Source organism: Phyllostomus discolor, chromosome 2 (genome assembly GCF_004126475.2).
Source record: "Phyllostomus discolor isolate MPI-MPIP mPhyDis1 chromosome 2, mPhyDis1.pri.v3, whole genome shotgun sequence".
Taxonomy (NCBI): Eukaryota; Metazoa; Chordata; class Mammalia; order Chiroptera; family Phyllostomidae; genus Phyllostomus; species Phyllostomus discolor.
Genome location: NC_040904.2, coordinates 87,791,599 through 87,818,489, shown reverse-complemented (window position 1 = coordinate 87,818,489; position 26,891 = coordinate 87,791,599). Strand labels below are relative to the sequence as shown.

The 26,891-nt window shown below is 37.7% G+C and overlaps 1 protein-coding gene across 16 annotated transcripts in view; it reads right to left on the bottom strand.

The window, feature by feature from the left end:
- The window catches only part of BBX (BBX high mobility group box domain containing), a 263,476-nt gene that overhangs the window by 10,961 nt on the left and 225,624 nt on the right, over window positions 1-26,891 (bottom strand). For 12 of the 16 annotated variants that reach the window (XM_036018045.1, XM_036018041.1, XM_028504979.2 and 9 more), the window contains 6 exons: window positions 24,104-25,112; window positions 22,969-23,107; window positions 19,799-19,947; window positions 10,057-10,146; window positions 8,626-8,685; window positions 1,290-1,487 (listed from right to left, as the gene is read on the bottom strand). In XM_036018045.1, coding sequence (XP_035873938.1) covers window positions 1,290-1,487; window positions 8,626-8,685; window positions 10,057-10,146; window positions 19,799-19,947; window positions 22,969-23,107; window positions 24,104-25,112 — 1,645 coding nt within the window. The remainder of the gene's footprint in view (window positions 1-1,289; window positions 1,488-8,625; window positions 8,686-10,056; window positions 10,147-19,798; window positions 19,948-22,968; window positions 23,108-24,103; window positions 25,113-26,891) is intronic. The other 4 variants (XM_036018044.1, XM_036018049.1, XM_036018048.1 and 1 more) reach the window with 4 other exon arrangements.

The following is a 26,891-nucleotide window of genomic DNA, read 5'->3' as shown; positions in this document are numbered from 1 at the left end:
ATGTATTAAATGAACATGAAAGAGCTATGTGCTTTACTACGTGAAAGAGAGTTCTCTAAAACCTTTCACTCTCTTTACAAGTAAAAATGAGGCTGTAACCGTTTACACACACATGCACACACACAGGAAAGGCAGGAGGGGGCTGTTGGACTAAATATTAGGAAAATTAGATTCTAGTCCTCATCCTACTTCTGCTTGGTAGTTCAAAGCGTTCAAAAACAAAATTCTACCTCTTTGAGCTTCATCTCTTACACAACAGGGTAAAACTGGGGATCTTTAATATGCTTTATGGTTCTAACAATGTACATATGCAAAAATAGTGGACAAAATTTGCTAACAGTTCTCTATCTCAGCAAACGATGAATCTCTAAAGCAACTATATTAACCAAAATGAGATATTTATAAATCTCATTCTCAAAAGCATTCATTTAAACATTTTTCCCTACTTATAGAATTATGGACCTTTGACCTTTTTCTGGAAATTGGGTTAGGACGAGGAAGAAGGACACTTCTTTCAGGGCTGACAGAATGAGATCCTCTAGTTGCTAACAGGCAGAAAGGCAACAGCTCAGACCACTAATGCCTCGCTGGTGCAGCACCCTCGAGAGCTGAGGGAGGACACTCAGACTCCACTCCTTAACTTGGGCCTGTCAGGTAATTCTACTGCCAAGGAGACCACCAGAACAACAAAACACCCAGACCACAAGTGAAAATGGAGAAATTTACTCTAAGTTAAGAGTTGGTTAAAGATTAGCTCAGAGAACTCAAGAAATCCAGAAGCATTCTCAAGCTCCCTTGGTGGTCTGAATCAGTTTTACAGGAAGAGCTGGATGTTTTCAAAGGTGCCTTAACTCATTGGTTTAAATACCCAATAATCTGGCGTGTGGTGACGTGAGCAGTGAACCATGGAGAAATACTGATTCACCCAGTATTTTTAAAAGCCTAGGATCTTTGGGAGTTTACTTAACCAAGACTTTCTGTGCATGCTGAGAAAGAGAAGAAGCTGACAGTCCTAAAAATTACCTTTCCTTTCTAGGAATTCAAGATACGCTCCTGGGAAACAGCTATAATTTTATGACATGGACTAAAACATGGACATTTGGAAGTCTGCAGAAAACTAGTTTTCAAGGAGATCCAGAAAGAGAAAATATCACTGTGACAAAGCCCACAGAACAGACCTGTTTTTCAGCAAGGACCCACAGCTGGCGTAGGGTCGTTTGCTGGCCAAAGTGGCCGTGAGCTTTCGCTGCTCGGTCTGGTTTCCTCTGCCTAATGCTCCCTTTTCTTACCCAAAGTACCTCCTGCTGGTGACACCCGGCCATCTGCTGTCCTGACCAGGTGTGTGATCTTGGTTTTCCTTGCTTTTCTCTTTTGGCTGCCCACCAGGGGTTCTTGCGTTGCTGTTGGCTCTGGAGTGTTGGGAATGGGTGGGACATTTTTAACCTTATAAGCAGGCTCTGTGGTGTTTTTGTCTTCTGTAAATATGGCTGAAATAGGACAAACCATATACAGTTACACACAAAAACACAAGGCACCAACACTGCTCTCGGAAGGAAACATTTCTGAATGTCTGACCCATCTGAATGGAGAACTTACATTAGGAGTTTTCAAAGTACTGATGGGGGAAAAAATAAAACAATGCTCATAATTTCAAACCAATATATTTATTTATATTTGCTTTGATAGATTAAGTACCAAGGATTTAGATGCCCTCTCTCTTTTAATAAAATACTGAACACCAAGAGGCCACTGGAGTAACATTTTCTAAATGTTTGGATCTTAAAGGTTAGTGGAGAGGATACTATATGAAAATCTGTGTAAACTGTGTCCCAAAGGACCACCGTTTCTTCATGATATCAGGGTCCCTATCTGAGATCCTTATGGCAAGCTGATCCAAAGAAGGTGATGGAGGAAATTTCTCTTCTTCTGAGGACACTGAGATTAAATATGTGCTTCTTAAAGTTATAGTGATCACTGAGATGGTTGCTTTCAATCACCAAGTTGGATCGATCAGAACAAGAAGCTGTTTGTGAGGACTGACCTTTTCTCTGACTGCTCAGTAAGGACCTGACTAACATACATTGGTGAAGCCAGAACATAATGAAACCCTCTATTTGATAAAGTCTAGGATCAGGTGAATGTACTTAGTGAGATAATTTAAAGAAGTACCACATGTCAACAGGGCTCCTTGAAAGGTTTAATTTTAGGTACCCTTAATTCTAACTTGATTACCAGTAAATCATTTAATAGCACACACTTGAATCCTAAATACAACAGCCAAGAGTAAGGGACACATTTGCCACCAAAGACTTGCTCCTGGTTCAAAGGGTTTGGAAGTGCTTGTGTCTTATGTACTCATTTCCATAGGAGCTCATCCCTCTCCCTTTTGCAAAACAAGAATGTGCAGATATTCATATATGAAGCATTTAGGAGTACATACATGTAGTCAGGTTTCATGACTAGGACTTTTTTTTATTCCAGTGGCTACAGGTCTCTTGGGCAGGGAAGTGATGCATCTTTCTATTGTTTATTCAATCTCTCCCTCTCTTTTTTAGAGATTTTATTTATTTATTTATTTATTTATTTATTTATTTTTAGAGAGAGGGAGAAACCCCAAAGTGTGGTGGCCTCTTGCCTTCCTCCTATTGGGGGCCTGGTCTGCAACCCAGGCATGTGCCCTGACTGGGAATCGAACCAGTGACCCTTTGGTTTGCAGGCTGGTGCTCAGTCCACTGAGCCACACCAGCCAGGGCTAACTATCCAGTCTCTTAAGACAGGCACAGAAATTGTGACAAACAGGGGAGTGTGGCTCAGGAAATCAAGGTCTGACATGACAAATTCCATGCAAACTAAACTTGGGGTAACTGAAGGTGCTTCTCAGAGGAGGATGTGAGGGTAGACATTGGAAATAAGAGTATATATAACATGGCAAGAAAAAAGCTGTAATAGGAACAGGGAGAATAAGCATGTGAAAAAATGCACTGTTCATATAAATACTTGCATAGGCTTCATGTAAATTTTTACTTTAGCTCTCTAATGGGTTTAGTAAGATACATCCTTGAGAAAGGAGGGCCATGAATTTGTAAAATCTTTGCCCTCGAGGGGTTGATTCCAGGCTTCCCATTCCTAAACAGGTGGGAAATAATTTCAGTTATATCAAAACAAAGAATGTAAAGCATAACTCATAACATAATTTGGGGCCTGGCCTTACCTCAGTGTTGCCTAATAGATGGCTGTGTGGGAACAGGCTTAAGATGATCGTTGTTTATTTATTTTTAAAAATGCACTATTTGGCAAGGCTCCCAAACACCTTTTCAAGCAAATAATCAACAATTGGAAAAAAGGCCCCTTTTAAGTTGTCGACCTATCCCCAGGTCAAACAGTCTTAGTATATTTATACTTTGATATTTAGCATAACACAGGTCAGTGGTAATATATATATATATATATATATTTTCAGTTTGAACTTAAATAAATGCTACACAGAAGCAAAATAAAAGATAATTTGGTTAGAAACATTGGTTTCATGACTCCAGACGTTTCATGACTCTGCATTAGCCTTGAAATTCAAAGCCTCCTTAGGTTCAAGCCCAAATCAGAGTTCTCAATGAGAATCACATAACCTCTACTGGATATTCACAAGCAAGCTTCAAAATTTCTAGTTTCTGATCCAGACTCATGAGCTGTCCCTTCTGATTACAGGGGTATCTTATTTACCTCTCCAGCATGATCACTACATTATAGATGTACCTTCCAGAAAAAGCATTGACCTTTCCCCTCTTCTCTTCCTCTTCCCAGAAAAACCCAGAACTTGTGGAAATAGGGGTATAACAAGTTCCAAAGAGGAGGGGTGCTTAATCAAAGAAAGAACCAAGGAGGTCAAAGAGAAGGCATGGACAGAAAGGTCATGGAACGAAAGGTCACAGTCATAGAGAATCCTTGATTCTACGTATGACTTGTAAATTCCTAATTGTGGGACCACGGATCTTGTTTTTTTCCCCCATAAAGATGGAGTCTGGGCTACATAGGTCTAAAGGAGCCCCCCCAGCCCTAAAATAAAGTTCTTCGCATTTCACCACATAACCTAGATTCAGAGTTCTGACTAGGGAAAAACAAGTCTCCAGCCTGCTCCAGAGGCTCAAGGCTAGGAAAGAGTATTCCCCTGATAAAGTATATGGCTGTCTAACCACTATGCTGTACACCTGAAACTAGCATGAAAAACAGTAATATTGAATGTCATCTCTGGAAAAAAATTAAAAAGAGTAGTCCCTTGACTAGGACTGTTAAGATTTTTTTGTTTTTGGTAAGCCTTCAAATGGTTTCATTTCTATTCAATGCTTACTCCTTTTCCTGTGTCTTCCAGATTAACTGGTAAACATGCAATAGAAAAGCCAAGGGATGGCTACAAAGGGACTGCAAATGGGAGGCAGAGTTTAGGCCTAAAAGCACATCAGGACTAGAGGGAGCTCAGAAATCAGCATGCAAGGAGCCAGAGGGTGAAAGGCAGGCCGGCTAACAGATGTCAGAGATCAGCAAGTCCCAGAGGATGGCGCAGGTTGGAGTGAAACAGTAAAGGAGTGAATCAGGTTGCAGACTAAGAGGCAAAAAAAAAAAAAAGAGAATAAAGCAAGTTCTCACAAATCACTGAAAAGGAGGCAATGCTACCTCTCCAGATGCTGTCTTCTCTAAACTTACTGTCAGATCAAGAAGTAACTGTGGGCCCTGCGGATTGAAAAGGATGCTTAAATACGATCTTGCTAGACTTTCGAAGAGGAGTTAAGAGTGACCACTACCCCATGCTTTGACCCAGGAGTTAACCCCAGAACATTCGATAATTGACTGGTGGCCTAGAGCGATGACAGCCTTCAGGGTCAGCACTCAGGGAGAGCCCTCTTCCCCAAGACAGAAAGATAGGTAAGGCTAAGTTAAAGAAGCGGTTGTCTGGGACAGGACAGTAGATCTGACTCTAGCAACATTAGCAAAGGCTTGGTGGTAAGATACAGGAAAAAGAAAAAGCTTAGAGACAGGAAAAAGCATGAAGCTGAGTGTCAAGGCAGCAAGCAGGTTACTTTTTTCTCCCTGACAAATTAATGTAAATGTGAGAAAAGAAAGGTTTTTGTAGTCTAAAAACAAATTAAGTCATTTCTCTTTTGGCTTGTAATTGAACACACAAACCCACCCAAGCACTGCAAAACAAGTCCACAGGGCTGGCTTTTACACTCCACGATAATCATAACACACTTGGAGTGTATCACTGGAGAGTGATAATGTGAGCTCACTCCTGGAGCAACGTTAGGAATGTGGCAGTAACAGGCTCTTGTTTTCCAAACTCTACTCCCAAAATGTGGAGTAAGTTTTTGGTATTGTACCCCAGGAGACCACTAGAGTGCTACAGAGTCATGAATTCACATTCCAACTAGGGGAATCAACTTGCACTGAAATTATTATAGCCAAATCCGGAATCTCATTGCCTTCGGTTGTTCTCCTGTGAGCTGAAAATGCAGTCAGAAGCTGACTGGAACACAGGAAAAAGAATCAAATGAATGAGCCTAATCTAAGATCCCAGGAGACCTTGCTGAAGTTTATAGCAACTATTCTGAACTAAAAAAAAAAAAAAAAAGATCAAGTAAGCCTGAGTGCTATGGCTCGTGTTTGAAAATCTAACTATAAACCAGACTTATCTACTCTGTAATTAGATGTGTTGCAAAGAAACTAATCTTATGGAGATCCCTAGTTTGAGGTTTTTGATTTTCTTTCCTTATAGGATACCATTTATAATTTCAGCATCTGAGCCAAATGAGGGACATCTACAGATATGCCTAAAAAATTCAAATTGTAGCAGCCAATGTGCTTTAGTGGAAAGACTACTGGTTTCTTCCCTTCCTGCTTATGTTGGTCAGTCTTCAATTTCTTATCATGTATTGAGCCTTCCTTAATTTGTTGCTGTCAAGATTCATTTTCAGTAAAACATATATGTAAAAGTCCTCTGGAAACTGTAATGTAATATTAAGTATTAATTACCATAATCATTTTTATTATCCCTAGACACCTTAATCTAACTTCAGCATGAACATGACACTGTCAATTGGTGGAAAGATAAACGAAGTGACAGAGGTAGGTTGTCTTGGTTTATCTGAACATTTTACCCTTACTTCTAAACTATAAGCAATCTTTTTTTGTGATCTGCTAACTTTCAAGAAATAGTTTAATGATTTTGAATTTTAAAAGCATGGGGGGAAATGCTTAAAAGAGATTATATGTTTAGCATTTAAACCTCAGATGTAATTACTAAGCACCTAAAGATTTCTGCTATTTTGAAAAAAAATACAAATTGCAATCCAATTATACTCGGGATGATGCAAAGAGAGCACAGTGAACTTTAAGTCTTCCACTTTAACAGAAGTCAGGAACAGCTAACAGCTGCGTAGCTTCCATTGAATCAACATTTCTATTAGCATATCAACTACCAATAGCACCTATCTAACCTCTGTCCAGGGATGCTCACACACGTTATAGTTATCCTGATTACAGTTTCATTCTCTTAAATTTTTATACTCTCATAATTAAAGTTCTAATAAATAGTGACGTGGCCATAGGTGAGAGACAGGCTGAAGTAAAAAGTTAATTCACAAAATACATAGTTTACCACCCAAACAGGTGAATGTAGGGGATGGTGTGAAAACAAGCAACAAGAAGAGGTCAAGTTACATTACTGGTAATTTCCAACGCTGGAACCAATTCCTTTTTTTCAAACTGGCCCTGTAAAAAGAATGTGCACTCTACACTAAAGAACAGGTAATTTTCAGTGCATATTCTCTAAAGTTTTGTTCCATATACATTAGTCAGAAGTATAATTAAATATCACCAATAATAACTCTATTTCCAACTAAACCTTTGGGATTGCCCAGAAGACTCAAACTTGATTTACTTTTCTATTCCCAAAAGGGCAAAAAATCAGAGCTTCAGAATTAACCTGCTTTCAGCATCACACCACCCACTCGAGATATCCCAATAATAAAATCATCAAGTGTTAGAGGGGAAACGAAGTTTATGGTTCATGTATTATCACACCTCATTACTTACCCCACCTGGAGTAAATGTATCATATACACACTTAGTACCAACATGGACAGTGAAACCGACTGAGGTAAAACAATCTGTCCTGCTGAAGAAAGCTCGGTAGTGTCTAATCTGAGACTTGTACCTAGGTTTCCTAACCCTACCTAATTCATCCTTCCTACCACACTGCCATGCTATGATAACTCATATGAGTCAGGGTTTTCACTGTTTAAAAAACGAAATATTACAGCAGTTATCATTTCAAAAAAAAAGTGCCGTGACCTTAAATGCTTCCTTTAGATTCCTCTTATAGTTTACCAATGCCTCACATTTATTAAATCTGTGTAAATATATTTTTAAAATATGCAAGAACTAAGATGTATCAATTTTAGGATGTCAGAATTTAACGCTGAGAGGAGAGCAGCAACTCATACTTTGTTTTGCCAGATAAGTGCAGAAATAACACTCCATAGCGGTTGTGACGTGAGTTAACAGGTCAGAAAACAGAGACGCTGCTGGCCTTTTCTGTAAAAGTAACGGTGTAAAGGCGGGCATGTGGCTCATGGGGCCGCACCTACCAAACAAAACTGTTCTCCACGTTTATAGTGAACTCAAATGTGAATACTTTTTATAGATATCTTTAAAACATGAGCATTTTTGGTAAATGGTTTAGGCAGAATGTGCATTTTAGTTTTTTTCTCCTCTTTAGTAAAGGAATGAGAGTGTATTTGGGAGTCCAGAGACGTGGGCTATTCATTAAGTTCCCCTTTCTGGCCATAAGTAAATCAAAGAGGCTGAACTGGATGCCCCTGAAGATCCCTTCTACTTTTCAAATTAATCAACTCCTAACTAAGCACTACAAAAACGGTCAGCTCTTTCCACCTATCTACAATGGAAAACAAGGAATCAAGGGGAAGAAGGGAAGGAGGACCCCTTAACCATCACAGAAATGAACATTCACCTGAGGTTCAATATTTAATAGAAATTAGATAACATCACAAATAAACACAATTGTGAGAAATTCTGAAATAAAATAGACACCTAGGACCTGTAACATTATACTGGTCTTATACAGGCCCTTTTCTGGCTACACCTAAGCCTCCGTTCCACTGGAATATTCCACTTAAACATGTTTGCAGGTACTGGGAGGTTGGCTAGAAAATGAAGTGCAGGCCAGCAGCCATGTCTGCAGGCCTGCCCGTGCCCAGCACACCAGTACAGCCCCAGGCTGGCCCTATTCTAACTCTCCTAAGCATCTGTCTGCAACGCCAACTGCAAAACTAAGTATTTTTGGTTATGAAAAATCTGGTTAATGTGGCTCAAAGGTTACAAATCCCCCTTTGACAAATTAAACTCCGTATGACACACTGTCTGACCCTGAACAGGGTCAAAAATATGTCACTTTTGATTTGAAAATTTAAAATAACCCAATTATGAACACTCAGGTCTAATGCTGTTGGTAGAGCCCATATAAATTACACCTTTTAAAACCTATTAAAATTGTGCCATTTCCAGCACAGATGACCAGAAACGATACAATGAATATTGCTTTTTTTTTTTTTTTACCTTCTGCAGGGTGAATGGCATCCAAGAAGAATTGCTTGTTTGACCATTTATCCCCACTTCCTGAAAACAATGACAGAAGAGGAAAGTGAAACTCTACTTGTAGTACAGATATACACACTGTAAAAATAAGACAATATACAAAACAACTTAAATAAAAAGCATTATCACACAAATAAAGCAGAATTTCATTTCAAATATTTAATTCTCAAAACTGCATTTGCCAACTGAAATACTAGGCTACACAGAAAATGGACTGAAAATAAATTTACCTTTTATATAATACATTGTTGGATAAATTCTATGGCTTTAATCAAAAAATTTTGAATATGAGTTAAAAGGGAATGATACAAGCTCACATTTTACCTAAACAGTAATGTTTCTCCACTGGAGGCAGAGAAAAAAAAACATTAGTATACAGAACCAAATTAAGAGGTTGAAGTGGCAGTGTAAACAAAACCCAAATTAACTAACAGGTTACATATAGGAATACACAGGCACTTATATCTACACATGGGAGACAGCTGCATTTTAAGCCTCATCCTAGAAACAAGAAAGGCTTCATTTCACATCTGGCCATGCAAGTAGGATGCAAATGGGCTCAAAATAAGAGGCTCATGGTGGTCATGACACTGACATGCGGGAGATGCTAAAGAAAGCCTGACTCCCAGGACACGGGGCTATACTGAACAAAGTGGGGAGATTTATCTTTCTTGTGAAAGAAGAATGGGCATCCTGAGTTATGAGAAGGAAAAAAACCTTCAGATGAGCCTCGATGAGGGTTGAAGGGCCCATCAGGATTGTAACAATGACACAGATGTTCAGAGTAAAGGGAGGGGAAAGGGCAATACATCTCTAGTGCTCTTTGGAAGTAAGAGTTATGTGACTGAAGGAGGTACAAAGAAGAATATGGCAAATGATGAAGTATATAGTTGGGGAAAAAAGGAGGTTATGACTTAGGAGTGAATCCTCCTTGACAAGAATCCTCAAGTGTTAGAGAAAGTACAGAAATCGTGGGACTCCTGTGATTATGAAACTGGTAGGTTTCAGGAGGTAGCAAAACGTGGTCCCAGTAGGAAGGCGGCCAAACATGAGAAAAAGAGAATAGTCAAAGAAATAAGTGGATAAAACAGCTCAAGAAAACTAAATTACAAAATGCACCAAAATATAGATGAGAAAAAGCAATTTTAGGTTTCATATGGAACTCTTAAAAGAGAGACAAATACGGAATTTGAGCAGAAATCCAAGGAGATCTCTCTTTGCAATTAGCTGCAGAATCTAGAAATAACAAACACGCCTGCATCAGGAGCTGATGACATTGAAGCAAGCGAAGGGGAGGAAAAGGCACAGCCGGTGCGCAGAAGCATTACTCAAAGGTGACTTCACAATGGAGGTGGCCAAGAAACCTTAATGGAGGATGGAAGGCACCAATACCTTTTTCTGGAACATTAGGCTTCTCCTTTTTGTGCTTATATTTGCTGACAATTTTGTGGAATAAGTTCTTTTTCTGAGACTGGAAAGGACCTACAGACAATATTAATATAAATATATTTTAAATTCACAATGTTCCATAAAACAGTACTGTGTGTTTCTAAATAATTACACCCTCCTCCCATCTATGGAATAAGCAAATTGAGTCAGAAGAAGTGTCACCCTGAATTGTTACTCATATAACTAGTGCTCAGCCTCCTTTAGGCTTATATAAAACCCAGTGAGATTTTCCTTCAAAACGTATTGGGCAGAAGCCTCCATTAGGGCTAGGACCCCCTCAGCCAAAATTATGGATTTAGTGACTAGAGACAGACCACAACTAGTAACAGCATGGTAGCTGTAGTCTGTAACAAAGAAAGGATTTTACTTCCGATTCCTAAACATCATGAAGAAAAGGACGACACAGGCATTTCATTTCCCCTAAACTACTGACTGTCACAACCAGGACAGCACTTTCAGGATCACCGTTGGCCTGACAGCCTTGGATAGTTTCCTGGCCTGTTCTGAGGATATTCTAGGAAGAAAAAGTGATTTAAAAATAGAAAAATATTTGCCCCCCCCCCATTTTTCCCAGTGGAGAGAGAAGCCTCAGATTATATCTTAGTTTTTCAGATAGAGAAAAAAGAAGTGCAATTTTGCAGTTCCCAATCAGAAATGCCAGCAATAGCACTGACCTCCCCAAGGTAGGTTATTTCTACTTTGTTGACATTCCTACGTAAAACTGACAACCATTTAAATCACTTGTTTCCTCCTCTTTAAATGGTAATAACAATAGTGTCCAATTCACACGCTTGATGGGAGGAGGAAAAACATTAGAAGTTCTCTAAACTGCCCTTGCTCTACCTACCACCTACCTACCAGTACTGCAACCACACACTCTGCCTTCTCAGGGCAAAATATGCACCTGTCTAAAGTATACAAGTCAACGGCTTTTATATCCACAGATATTTGGCAATCATCATCATTTTGGGAAATTTTTATCACTTCAAAGATAAATTCCATATCCTTTAGCTATCTATCACTCTTCCCCTATAGTGATTGCATTTCCCCTATCACTAAGCAATCACTAACCTACTTTTTAGCTATATTTTCTAGAAACCCGGAAATTTCATGTAAATGAAGTCACATAATATAGTCCTTTTTATCTGTATTTTTTCACCTGAAATAATGTTTGTGAGGCTTATCCATGTTGTAGCATGGATCAGTATTTCAATCCTTTTTAAGGTCAAATAACATTCCATTATACGGCTCTACCACATTTTGTCAGTTAATGTACATTAGGATTCTCTCGTCTTTAAGCTTTGCCATTTTATTTATGATATGTCTTGATATAGGTCTCTTTGGGTCCAACTTGTTGGGAACTCTCTGAGCTTCCTGGACTTGTGTGACTTTTTTTTTCCTTCACCAGATGAGGGAAGTTTTTGGTCATTAATTTTTCAGATAGGTTCTCAATCCCTTGCGCACTCTCTTCTCCTTCTGGTATTACCATGATGAGGATGTTGTTATACTTCAAGTTGTTGAAAATGTTTCTTAAGCTCTCCTCATTTTTTAAAATTGTTTTTCCCTTTTGCAGCTCTGCCTCAGTGTTTTTTTCTACTTTGTCTTCCAAAACACTGATTCAATCCTCTGTTTCATCTAACTGACTGTTTATTCCTTCCAGTGAATTGTTTATCTCAGATATTGCATTCTTTATTTCTGACTGATTCTTTTTTATGGTTTGTATGTCTTTTTTCATGCTGTTGAGTATTCTTATAATCATTACTCTAAACTCTCTGATAAATTGCTTGCCTCCATTTCATTTAGTTCTTCTGGAAAATTCACTTGTTCTTTCATTTGGGGTCTATTTCTTTGTCTTCCCATTTTGGCTGCTTTGTACTTTCTGCCTTAGCTGTTAAAACTAATCATCCACCAAACACTTCAGTCGTTACTCTAATCAAGCTGTAATCAGCAACCTGGTGTAAGCACTATAGGGTGGGGCAGAGTAATTCCTGTCTCCTGTGGGCAGGGGTATTGCTTCTCCTCAGGTTGATGCCATTCAGAGAGGAGTGCTCAGTCTGAGAGAGATGGCTCCTGCAGTTTGGGGAATGACTCAGCATAAGGATCCTGGTGGCTGTTCCTTCAGTTTTCTCCCTAGAGCCAACACCAGACTCTCAAGCGTATCTAGTCAACTTTGCCCTCCATTTGCTGGCACTCAGGGTAAGTGGCTGCAAATGAAATTTTGTGCTTTGGCCTTTAAGAGGCTCTCTGCATCTCCAGCAGTCTCTCCCTGGCAGACAGAAATCCTACTGCTTTTTACAGGTGGGTGTTATCTGGGGTTCCTTTACAGCTATGTTGCTGGGGAGCTCATCTTGGGATTTTAGACCCCACACTTCTCAAGGGGAACTCCCCAGCAACTGAAATATCCCTCCGACACTTCAGCTACTGCCCATGGGAGCCCAGCCAAACCTCTTGCATCTCCTCTGCACTCCCTACCAGTCACGTTGTGGTGAAGTGGTTTGTTCTGTCTGTCTGTGGTTGTAAGGCTTCTCTCCAGCTAGTATTGTTGGTTATTCTGGATGATTTCTCTATAATTTAGTTTTAATTCCAGGTTGGTTCTGGGAGGAAGTTAGTGTAGCTGCCCTTACTCCTCTGCCATCTTGGATGAAACTTTATTCTTTTTGGTACTACTATAAATGGAATTGTTTTCCTAAATTCATTTTGGATTGTTCATTGAAAGTGTATAAAAATACCACTGACTTTTGTATAATAATTTTGACCCTGTAACCCTGCTAAACTCATTTATTAGCTATAATAATTTTCTAGTGGATCCTGTAAGTTTGTTCTATCAAAGATTATGTCATCTGAAAACAGAGATACTTTTACTTCCTTTCCATAATATGGATGCCTTTCATTTCTTTTTATTGCCCAGCTGCTCTGGCTAGAACCTCTACTAAAATGAATAGAAGCAACACAGTGAACAGCCCTGTCTTGTTTCCTATCTTAGGGAAAATCATCCAATCTTTCACCATTAAGTACAAGGTTTGTTAGTTGTGGTTTTTTATAGATGCCCTTTAACAGGTTGAGAAAGTTCCAGTCTACTCTGAGTTTGTTTACTGTTATCATGAAAAGGTATTAGATTTTTGTCAAACACTTTTCCGACATCTACTGAGATAACGATATGTTTTTTTTTGGTATTGTTCTATATATATGGTATATTAATTGAATTCTTATGTTCAATCAACCCTGTATTCCTGGGTTAAGATCCCAGTTAGCTATGGTGCATAATTTTTCTTATATGTGGATGGATTTGGTTTGCCGGTTTTTTTGTTAAAGATTTTTGTGTCCATATTTGTAAGAGATATTGGTCTGCATGCAGTTTTTCCTTGTGATGTCTACTTTTGACATTAGGGTAATACTGGCATCACAAAATGAGTTGGGAAGTACTCCCTCGTTTTCCACTTTTTGGGATAAGTTTGTGAAAAACTGGGATTGTTTTTTAAATGTTTAGTCGAATGCAGTGCTAAAGCCCTCCTGGCCTGGGCTTCTCCCCAAACCCAGGAACTTTTTTGATTACCAAATTCAATCTCTTTACTAGTTATAGATTTATTCAGCTTGTCTATTTTTTTCTTAAGTCAGTTTCAGTAGTTTGTGTTTCCCCAAGAATTGTCTACTTCGTGTAAATTATCTAATTTATTGGAATATAATTGTTCACAGTATTCCTTTAAGTTGAGTCTTCTCTCTTTTTTCATTGGTCTAGTGATAAGTTTCTCAAATTTGTTGTTTTTAAAGAAGCAGCTTTTGGTTTCATTGACTTTTTCCCTATTGTTTTTACTCTTTATTTAATTAATTTCCTCTGTAATCTTTATTATTTTCTTTCATCTACTTCCTTTAGGTTTAGTTTGTTCTTTTTTGTGTAGTGTCTCAAGGTAGAAGGTTAGGTTACTGATTTGAAATTTTCTTTACATATGCATTTATAGCTATAAATGTCTAAGCATTACTTTAGCTGTATCCCATAAATTTTGGTGTGTTGTTTTCATTTTTATTCATTTCAAACTATTTTCTAATTTTCCTATTGATTTATTAATTTTTTCTTTGACTTACTGGTTATTTGGAGTGTGTTGTTTAATTTCCACATATTTGTGAGTTTCCAAATTTTATTTCTGCAATTGACTTTTAATTCCATTCCACTATGGTCAGAAGGCATGATTTGAATCATTTCAATCCTTTTAAATTTATTTGTTTTATGGTTGCATTCTAGAAATAGTTCCACGTTTACTTGAAAAGAACGTATATTCTGCTATCATTGGGTGGAGTGTTTTAACTATAGACAGAGATGGTACATAGAATTCTTTTCCTTCCTTGTTGATCTTTTGCTTAGCTGTTCTATCAAACTTATTCTTTTTTTTTTCACAGCACTTCTCACTTCTTAATACATTACATACTTTGCTTATTGTTTAGGCTTGTTCCTTGTCTCGTACCCTCACTATAATGTAACCTCCATGGCAGCAGGGTTCTTTGTTTTCAATCACAAATATATTATTCTGCAGATATATGCCTAGAATGGTCTTACCACATGACTTGTTCTCAATAACATTTGCTCCATCAACAAATAAATAAAGTTCTTAAACCACTGCTTGGCACAAAGTAAGAGTTCAAGAACTGACAGATGTTGCTGCTATTACTGATAACAAAGTTGTGAGAGAGTTTGTGATGGCTATACCAAGTCATCTTTCTAAATCACTAATAGTAAATACTTCTGAACTGGTTGGTGGTAGTTTAAATAGAAATAAAACTTCCTCTCATTGGCTTTTATTCCCTCAGAAAAAGTGAGCAACAACAAAAAGAAAATAAATTTAAAGTACAAATATATGTGTATATACTGCACCAACATTACAGGTATTCTCTATAGCCCATTAGCAATCACTGCCTCATACGTATTTTATATGACTGAGGAAATGTCAGAACCTGAATGATAGATACATGGGCAATCACAGAAAACGGAAGTAGAAAAAAAGAAGAAAAACCATTCTGAGATTTCTCAGGACCATAAGCATCCTAGTGCTTTATCTGTAGAAAAATAATTTAATAATAATAAGGAATTGGCTCACAGGGAGAATGATTTCTACACTCATCATTGTGTATTTGTATGAGGACAATGGGGATAGGCAGTAAGTCATGGAAGAAAACTGATGTGACATAGGCAATGGGTTATGAAAGAAGAAAATGATATATATTTTCAGATCCAGCCATCCTCAGAGAAATCTAAGAAGTACAATTTAAGGACAAAACTAAAGATAGAGCTTGTCAATTTTAACACGAAAAAAGAACTACCAAAGTGGTTTGGTACACAGAGGAATTACTGTAAACTTTTATTTTTAAACTTCCTTGCTCCTAGCCATCCCAAACTATAGCTATAAAACAAATTACATAAGGACAACTTTATATAAAAAAGAAAGTGACAAACTTGAATGAGTTATTGAAAAGCAGCAATATTAGAGTTAAGAAATTAACAACTTGGTTTCTGCCCACTAGTACGGTACACGTTTGATATTTTGCCTGAAGAAAATAAAGTAAAAATTTGTAATAAATAGCAAATAAACAGAAGCTTACTACTATTTGTTATCTTAATTAATGTTGAGATTCCATGCAGGGTAAGGTATGTAGGAGGTGAAAAGAAAAGAGATTTAGAAGGAATTACTCAGAAAGTGAAGAACTGGCATCTTTACTTCCCTCAAGTTTCCTGCCCATCTCTGTCCCTCCTCCTTCTACCCAGTTTTCTCGAGAGAGTGTTTGCATCAGCTTCTGCTTCTGTATGACAGAATCACTTGTTGCTGGCATGTAAACTAGCTTAGGACTCTACTCAAGTTTGGGGGCAGGATGGGCTGTATTTGAAAGCATGCCACTTTCACTGCTCAGAAGAAAGTAGAGACAAACAATCTGACAGGACCAGAGGGGTGCCACAGAAATATTAACAATAACATTTCCAAACATTAATGTTGTTCATGGTTTTCTGAAAAAACAAAAAGGGATTTTTGGGGTGAGAAGCTGTAGTGACACAAGAGCCACTTTGGTATTAGCCTGGTATTATTTCTTTAAGGTCAACAGTAGCGTGATGTGAGTGACCCTTTCTCTTCAGAACTGTCATAGGGAACAATGTTAGGCCTAACTCAAGTGGTGCTGGCTTATGTCCAGGTTCTACAGTTTCATGTTTTCAAGCTATAAGAAGAGCAGAGGCTGTATTCTAAAACTAAGTTGTCATTTTTGTAATGAATACACTAAGTAATAAATAACCAATGAAACAAAAAGTTTCCAATAATTTATAGCAAAGGACCCTCTGCATCTGCTGACTTGAATGAGTTTGAGTAAACCAGCCACAAGAAGTTAAAATTCGAGTGGACTGAGCCACCTCCCCTCACGGGACATGTGTGCCTTGATAAGGAACTCAGGATTATATTAGATATTTCTTCGACACCTGCAAATGCAGTCACCATGTTCCTGAACATGTTTGGTGGCAATGAAGACTAGCAAACAAACAGTTATAGGACAAAATACAGAGTTCTGTCCAACTTAGAAACCATAACTCCCAGATAGGCAAGGCTGGCCTGGCTAAGACAGATCTTAGTCCTTTAACACTGAAAGCATCCTCAGGCTGGCTCAAACCCAAACAGGGGATTCTGTCCTCAGACCTTAATTTTGTACATCTTCTTCTTCATTAAAATCTCAAATGCCTAAACATTTGAAATTTAAATTTTACCATATAAGTTTGGGTTGGAAGAACCTGAGAAAGACGAACAGTATGTTTGATGGGCTAAGAAGCAATGTGAGAGAGGAGATGAAAGAAGAAAAGCGTAGTCAAGGGTCAAGCTGAAGAATGATTTAAACAATTTAAATTGAACTCAATTAACTTTTTGTCCATGACCCCATGTCATTTGAAAATTATTTATTTTGCACAGCACTCTTGACTTCTGACACTTTTGTAAAAAGTGCTTCGTATACTTAAAATATGTGTCAAAACAAATTTCTTAGGAAGTTACAATTAAATTTAGACTCATAATTTAAAGCTTTCATTTGAATATATACAACCGTAAGAGATAAACCAGAAAACACGTATGCGTGGGCTGCTTCAGCTGAACTACATTCAGTTAGATGGATTATAATTTGTTCTTAGAAGGAAAAGGAGATTCTAATTCACTGTGCTCTGCTTACTATAATGTAGCCTTAGCCCTGTTGGAGAATGTGGCATTTAGTTATTTTCATCTCTTTTTATTTTTGTTTTAGAGTTTCTGACAAGACTTATTACATAGACATAAGGGACAGGGCAGAGAGAATGAAGGGGACGGTGAGAAAGGGGAAAAGACTACCTGGAAATGCAGATATAAATAAGGAGACTGCTGGGAAAAGGAAAGTATAAACCCAAGCAGGCACTATGATTCTGAGATGTATAACTGTATAAATGCACCCATATCATTTCCTCTAGAAATTACATTTCAGAAAATTCTATATGTTTTCTATAACCTGGAGAATGCTGAGTGATAACAAATGTAGGAGAAAATAAAATACAGACAAATGGTGAATTGTTGTAGGAAAAATGAGGTTTCCTATAAACACATGAGCTCTTATTAATGAACTAATGATCTCATACACAAGTTTTTACTTTGAAGGATTCCTCATGCACAGGTGTGAAGGCTCTAGAGTTGAAGAAGACAATCTCTATCCTGAAAAGATCAGGTAATTATAGCAGAGCTGTATGATGATTTCATTATTATCTTGTAGAAGATACCTTGGTGCTGCTAATGCCAAGCAAAATCAGTCACAAATGCCATTTCTTTAGTTTCAAAAATAGAGAATATATTAATTTGTGCTTTATGATATTTGCATTTTGCTCCATGAGTTGGAATGCAGAGCAAAATCTAAAGTCGTGAAAGACTGCCCACCTACATCATTACTGGTATAATGTATAAGAACCAGTGACTTTGTGGCTTAAGAGGCGTAATGGTAGAGTTAAGATGACATTGCATGAAGTATAACCCAAACCTCCAAAAAGCTATTTCACATTAAAAGAAATATTGTTATACAACAGACAACTAAGAGGTCTCGTGAAAACAGGTCCTAACTTCGGGGGGTTTTATAGCTTTACAAAAATAAATCTGTTAACATTTCCTGATTGATAATTGGCCACCTTCAGAGCTCTAAAACGAATGTCTTCAACTACAAGAGGTGGAGGAAGAGAATACATCCTGCATATCAATCAAATTCCATTTTATTGGCTTGTCAGGTATTTATTTATCAGCAATTTTAAATCTGAAAATTATGGGAGCTCAAGGTCAGTGGCATCTTTGGACTCATGGACTACTGTTGCTTGTTCCCAAATATCACTAGGGCACAGAGACTGTCATTGCATTTGGTAATGAGTCCACAACAGTGCTCAGCTACCTACCTGTCAACAATGCTACTTGATTTCTTTCCTACCTATCTTGGAAGATTGTGATACAACCCTATTTTATTTTCCCAACTGAGCAAACTTGGGATGCAACATTCTTTTTTAGTTCTTTATTCACTAGACTTGTTTTTATTAACCACAGAAGAAAACTAAGCTAAAATCACTTTTATGCTCCCCTCTGCCTTCAATCATGAAGGGGGATTTTCTTCAGCCTTTCAGAGCCATCTTGAGATACAGATCTCAAAGCGACCCTCCTCAGTTATGTCAATACCCATATACAAAGGGGTTTTAGATACTGAGGGACAAAGGTTCAGGTTTGTTCAGATAATTTTCCCTAGACATACACTTTAAATACTCTCTTAAAATGCACGAAATTATATCTCCTCATTAATTTATCTTTGTTCATTATTCATGATTACAAGAATTTAGTAAGATTCACCTTAAGATATACTGCATCTTAAACATCCACTCATCTGAAATACATAGTCTAATTTGATGTAAAGCAGGCAATAGGCAACTGCTTCTGCAGGGTAATTACAAAAACTCTTCCATCCAACTCGTCCTGCTCAGAACTTGATCCTAGAAGCAACGAAAGCTTGGCCATACCACTTTTGCATCTCTCCATTCACTGTCCTTACAGAAGAACTAACTGAATGAAGTCTTTCACATCTGTGTGGAAAACTAGAGATACATTCTCCCTACCAATCTTTAGATCTAGAGTAAAATTAGAAGACACATTTCTCAAGGTGAGCAACACTGTCATTTTTCTAAATTTAACAAAACCAATAAAAAGTATTACCAGAGTATTACAGGGAATTCTATTTTCATTTGGTTTATACTGCCAGTAAAGAATGAAGTCTGCTTATTAGGCAAATGGAACAATTTCACAGTCCCTGAGTCCAACCTGCTGCAGATACAGGAAACAGAACTATACTCAGTCAGCATTTTTTGCTCAAGAAAACTTCTATATTTCCAAATCAGAATTCTGGAGAACAGCAAGTTGAAGACCATGTGTAACACTTTTAAAAAGGTACTCCTTTAAGGGTAAAAGTATAGGCTGAGATGCCAAAGGACTGAAGCTGAGGAGAATTAGGATGAAGGGAGAAAGAAGTCAGGAATCAAGATAATCTTGGAAACAACCAGAAATTCCAACTTGCTACTGCCCCAGTTGAAATCCAATGACATCTAAAGGGAGCTGCAGAAGCTCAGAAGAGGGTTCAGTTGAAATTGTGACCATACTGCAGGAAGGCAGAGCACACATCTAACCTTTGCTGGTTTTAGTCGGTTCTGAGGACATGTTTCCAGTCTTCTTCTTTTTTCTTGGAACCGATACACATTTCCGGTCAAATGTAACAGGACTATATTGAGGGAGGCTGTTGAATTTTTTTTCAAATTCTTCATCCAGCTTTGCTGAGCTAATAAAAGAGAAGGGATATAAGAAATCAGCGCATGATACAAATATGTAAACAGAAAACAATACAAAATACATGTTACAACATTTCTTTTTAAAACAGGGTTCCTGAGAATTAGGTCATTGTTAATAAATTCTAGGCAAGGATAAAAAATATCTTTTCAGAAAAGCTGAGATTTATCAACACCGTCTTCTTAGTAAACTCACATGACAGGTTAGCTTAGAAAAACTAACATCACCTTAGAAAAGCTGAAACATTATTTAAAATATTGGGCATTTTTAAAGTGGAGAATTTACCATTCTCTCCATTGGCATAAGGATTTTTCATTAAGTTCAATACAAAGCGTATTCCATCCAGACACGTGCCTCATTCTAAAGATTCGTATGTATGCACCCATATTGCCAAGATTATTGGTGATATGACATATTGGCAATTTCATAAGACTGGTTTTCTTAAAAAAATATTTATTTTTAAGACATACACACACAAAGAAAATGCAACCAAATATTCTGAGTATTAGAAAATCATCCTGGAGAACTGAATGGGATGAGGATAACACAGTCCATGAGAAAAGTAAAGCCAGTTTTCAATGAACAAACTAGCACAAAGGCAACGCCATTCTAACACTAACCACAAAGGACTTCAGAAATGTCACTAGCAAAGTTGGGAAATCCTTGGGCTGCTTCTGACGGTCTCCAAAGCCCCCACAGCAACGGTAGCATGCCTGCTGGGTCCCAGGCTGGCTGCTGGCTTTCACTGACAGTGAGACTTATTAACTAAGATGCAGCCCAAACAGATGGGAGAAGCTGCAGGAGAATCGCTGTGCTCAGTGGATGGAAAATGGAAGGCATACTGGGAAGAGAGCAGCTTTGAGAAGCAACTTACAAGAAGCTAATGTATTAGGCTGCTACCTATGGGAGGTCTACCTAAAACTCCTCTCAGTTTTGGAGGAATGTACAAGAGGTGGGGAACAGCAATAAGACAGTCAGATAGCCATCAGACTGTTGAAAACAGAAGGCCCCTACCAAGTGCTATCGCAGATGCAAAGGGTAGTGGGTGGGGATGATGTTTCTCCCTTACAAAATCATCTTTTTATACTCAACTAAAAACGTTTATACTAATGGAAAATCAGATACCATCTGATACTGATTAGATTTATCAGAAAGCTACCTGTAAGATGTGAATTTTTCAGATACTCTGAATCATAACCCAGAGAAAAATACGAAAACACAAGATCTAATTGCTAAGGTCTCTTGGTACTCTTTCTCAACTAGCATAATCACCTATGTTTTTCTTGGATAAGTCTATAAACTTAGAACTGCCAATACTGAGTGAATTTCTCTTGGCTACTGTTAACTAAGGAGGCAGCACACATTTTCTGTGGTAGAAAGATTTAAAATGCTCATTTAGAAATCTCAGCTAAGACTGACAGGAAGTGGCATTTCTCACTGCTCATGCACTATGGTGGTGTGTTCTTAACAAGGCAAACCTAGATAGTCTGAATCTGATAGGCAATTATTTAAAGGAGAGAGAAGGAAAGATCAGAAGTTTACTGTTGATTTAAGTTTGCAAAAAACCTCATAGAAATAATTTTTTAAAACAAACAAGCAAACAAACAAGCGACCCACACAGCAGTCTCTTTGCAGGGGCAGGTTCTCAAAAGACTGTTTCACTTTTTTATTCCTCGAAGAGGAATGTGAAAACATCTCTCTCATAGCTTTGGTGGTATCTGAGGGAAGCCATCAGAGAACTTCCTGTTGGGGAAGCTTCATGCCTATTGTATTCCCCTGGGACTGCACTATGTCCAAAATGAGAGCAGCTTCGCTCTGGCTGGGTAGACAAGCACTGGTAGTTCCAGAAGTTACAGAGCCTTGGTCCTTGGTCACTTTTTTTAGGAAACGCTTCATTTGAAAAGTATCATTTGATAATAACAAATGTGACGGTTTTCACGTCATTGTTGAAGCATAATATAAACAAGACTAATTTGAACTATCCTGGACTTTAAAAAATATTAGAAAGGAAATATGTGAAATTATAAATATATTATCTCAATATAAATAATCTTGAGGATTGTCATGAGAAATAATTTCCACTCTCACACTTTGTGATGACCTAGAGCCTTAGAATTAACCAGACTTTGAAGCACTGTAACATCCAAAGAAAAAATATAGTATTCTGCAAATACAAATGCAAATATTTATGAACAAACCAAATACAATATTCCCAATGCATAAAATTTGCATACCTTTGAACACATTTAAGAAAAAATGAGAAATATAAAAATGTATTTCTTTTCAATGTATTCTTTTCAAATTGAGCTAAGAGAAATCCCAAAGGATTTTCAAAACAGTGAAGCTGAATATTCAGATGCTTTCCTCACCAATATAAAATATTAGATCTCATAACTTGCAAAATGCTTTATATTAAGATCAGTATCAGAATCTTTGGCATAACATAAAAGGTTATGTTATGCTTAATGATTTTATCTTGATGTATGCTACTGCTTGACAGTACATTTCAATATATAATTAATTATTGAATATCTATTATTTTTATCTTAGAGCAGAAGAACATGGCTTAAGCAAAACAAGATTATAAGTAGAAACATAATATTTTTAACCTTACATTTTCAGCTGTCACTGTTTTACAAACATATGTACATGCCTTTAGAAATACTTAAATAAGGGCATACAGGATATAAAATGTAAACATATAATATTCACTGCAAACTTCAGATGGGAAAATGTGTCTGGGCAGAAGTAAGGATTTAACATATCATACCACTAATACACACAGTGGACCTCAATTCAAACTCAGGCCTAAGTTTGATACTTAAAATGTGAATGACACTGTCACTCACAATCATGGGATACACTTAATCTGTACCCCCTAACTATGTCAAGACTGTAGTAAGTGCTGAATGAATACTCAGAGAATAAGCAGTCAGAGATGTATGCTTGCCCTGAAAATCCTACCACACTTGGGGTCTGGGCAGTGCAGCTGACTGTGCTCACAGGCACTCACCCAAGGAGAGAGTCTTCCTTCAGCTTTGTCTTTTTGAACTTCTTGCTCCCACTGGTCCCACTCTGGCTAAACGTCCAGCTTTCTTCATTCCAACACCCTTCATGATCAGAGGAGTTTCCTTTTCCTGAGCTTCGTTTCCCTAAGGAAATTCAAAGGAAAGAATGTGCTCAGTATATTGGGAATGGGAAGGAAATGATCTTAGTTGCTTCACAAATGACCTCCTGATCCCTTAGGCATCATGGGCATGATGTTATTGGTAACTGGTCAGAGAATCAGAGTGATTTGTGATGGACCACCCTTCATAACAACACACATGAGAGTGACTTACAGCCTCTGATATAAGTTGCCTTGTCATAATTCAACAGGTATTGCAGGACTCCAGAGACTGACCAACTACTGCTAATTTTTCCATTGGAGAATCAGTTTAGGGTGTGGGTGTCCTTACTGGTAGGCACTATTAATTCTCCAAGATTTATTGGAATGACATCCCTGGGGAACTACGAGCTCCTGAGGATCTTCATTCAGGGCTTGCTAGACCTAGTATCACAGATCTCTAGTGTGCATTTAGTTTGGCACAATATAATCCCCTCGCCAGATGCTGTATTTTAAAACAGATGAATTTATATGAACCACTCCATGGAATAAAGGTATACACATTAATTGGATTCTGGATAATGTTATGTTTTAAGCAGCCTTCGCTTTCATTATAGTTTTGATTACCTAATGGGGAGGGCTAGATAAGCCACGTGCTTCTGGATCCTACAAGTCAAGATTCTGCTAAACATATCTGCTTGATTCAGAAAATTCTTTCCATCAGTTTTAGAAAATAGACTAAGAGCTCCAGACATGCAATGCTGATCCTTCAAAACAAAAACCCAGCCCGTACCAGTAAAAAAAAAAAAAGTTTTAATTACTTTAAACACATATTCTGAAGACACTCTGCTCAATAAGCGCTAGAAAACACTTGAGTAAAATGACAAATGTATGTGATCTATAAACCATAAGGAACAGTACAAATGTAAAATATCATTTTGATACCACATTGTTCTTTATGGTGGTTCTTTTCAATAATAGGTCTAAAGGAGAAATTCTGCTAGGTTTCAATAAACTTTTCTGATCTGTAGAAGCCACTTACCTCTGTCAACATTAGCTCTCAGAGAGGTGAGCATGCCCTCAGACACCAGGGTTTTATAAAGAGCACCTTTGCAAGACCTCTCAGATTTCCGGGAGCCACAAGTCTCTATTTTTCTGTGAGGTTCACTGTCCTCAGGCTTGACCTGCCCTGATAAGCTGGATGGTAATGCAACCTCCGTGGGGGTCAATGGTTCTGCTTTCACACCCTCTGGCACCACACCAGAAATGTTCTTGCTGGTAGAAATACTAATGAGATCAGGAGATCTTGACTCTTTGGTGGTGTCTGAGGATTTCTCCTTTGACATTTTCTTCTCTCTTGATTTCACTTTTTTCTTTGGTGGTTTGGCATCCAAAATGTTTCCCTTGCCACTTGAGGATGTGCGGGCCTTCTTGCGAGAGGTTTCCCCAAGTTTCTCAATGCCCCAGTCTCCCTTTGCAACAGCTTCAATGGTGTACATGACACTCTCGATATCAGACTCCGAGGACTGCCTCTTTTTGCCAGACTTCTTGGGTGTGGACTTATCATTTCCATGTCGATCCATTTTGCTTTTCTTCTTTTTCTTTTTTAGCTTTTCTGGTTTGTTTAATGTTGTGGGATCCTCAATGATCATAATTCCATGAGGATGGCACATGTGATCCTTTCTACTGGGAACATCGCTTATTATTATCTTGCTACTGGCAGAGTAAGAAAAATCAGAGAAGTGACTACATTTTTGATCTTCATCTAACTCTTCCTTTTTAGTTTCTTTGGGATCTTCCATTTTTATAGCCATTATATCATCCATTTGCAGCTCCTCAAAATTTCTTAATTCCTTAGAATCTTTTACATTTTCCCCAAATGATTTTTCAAATTCTGCTTCCTTCTGCAAGCTGGCTTCATCTGTTTTCTCCATTTTTATTTCTCTTTCTTCCTTTCCCTTCTCCAATTCTTTAATTCTTCCGCCATCTGATTCTTTTGCTTTCATTAACTTGGATTCTTCCATTTTCACCCCCTCTGATGCCAGACACATCTAAATAGTTAAAACAAATAGGAGAACAACAAAAAATTCTTATTTTCTATACTCAAATTTAGCTTAAACTTTTAAATTGTCATCCCTTTAAAAAATAATCAAAATTCAACTTTTATAATAAACACTGCTCGTCTGCCAAACTAACTTAAATGATTCAAATTATTGATAATATAAGGTTTTAGACATTATGATATATTCATTATACTCCTCTTAGACAAGCATATACCTGAATTCTTATTTTCCAGCTTCACTGGAAGCTTTTCCCATGAAAACAAGATTTAGTAAAAGGAAGATGGGATCCAGAGTTGAAGGATCCGAGCCTGAGTCTTAGTTTTGCTACTTGCTAACTTTATAGCTAGAATGAGTCACTACACTCCTTACTCCTCTGTTCCTTTGTTAAATAAAATCACTTCTCAAAAGATTCTGTGAGGTCTAACAGAGATGGTACACTCCTGGCAATACTTAGCGAATCATCCCCATACTGTGTTCCGATGTTTGCCCTTTCTTCTTCTGGGGAGAAATGAGAAAAATGGCAACAATTTTTACCTATCTACTTGAAATCGGAAATATGATAATTCATTAAACAACTCCAGAAGGTTTTGGTAAATGAACAAAATTTTATAGGGTCCACAATGCTGATAACCTGAAGATCACTAAAAGCTCTGAAAACTAAATTATTTTTTTAAACTAACTTGGTGGAAAATCCCACCTCATCCAAATTTACTTGGCTGCAAATTCTGACCAGAACTAATGTGAAACTGCTTAAGGTCTTAATTAATCTTACTTAATGTGTCTATTCATATGCTTTTGCTATCAGAATCTGCATTGGGGAATTAACTGCATGGTGTGAGATACATACTGTATCATCATTTCCTAAAACCTAAAACATTCTGAATACCCAAAAAATATCTGGTGGCAATTTGTTTAAATTTTTAAGTTCCCAAAATTTTACCTATAGGACATTAAAGGAGAAACCATGCTGATTAGGCCAAGGACAGCATTGGGATTCTGAAACATTACTCATCTTATCTACTTTGTATTAAGCAACTTGGAGGGAAAAGAGTAAGGGGCTTGTTTAGCCCCCATGTCACTTAGTCCCCAAATCAAGTACGTGAGTAGGAAACTGATCCATTTTTTTAAAAAGATTTTATTTATTTATTTTTAGAGAGGGAAGGGAGGGAGAAAGAGAGAGAGAGAGAGAGAAACATCAATGTGCAGTTGCTGGGGGTCATGGCCTGCAACCCAGGCATGTACCCTGACTGGGAATTGAACCTGTGACACTTTGAGCTTTGCCAGCCAGGGCTGGAAACTGATCCATTTTTAATCACCATTTTATCAAATGGCAAGTTGTCAGAGATCATTAACACCTGTAAAATCATTTTTCAAATTCAAATTTTTTAATGAATAATATACTGAATTGAATGATCAGAGGCTCTTTTACCTCAGCCCTCCTCCCCGCTTAGTACTTGTCTCCCAGATTCTTCCTTGAGAATTATGTTATGATTAGTAAGTCTGGGAAGAAACTGGAGAAGGGGTGGAGGTGGGGGCGGACAGTGAAAATTAAAAAAATGAACATGACAAGAGCACCACGCCCTCTGAGTCACTCACAGCGAAGATCTGATGTATTAAGGGTTCACAAGGAAGCTTTTTCAGAAAATTGAGTAAGTTAACTTTTAGGCCTCGGCAAGTAGTTCTGATGACTAAGAACTTTCCTTTATTAAACCTAAGCTGAAGTGAGGTCACAGCAAAATGTTATCTATGTCTGAAACACTAATATAT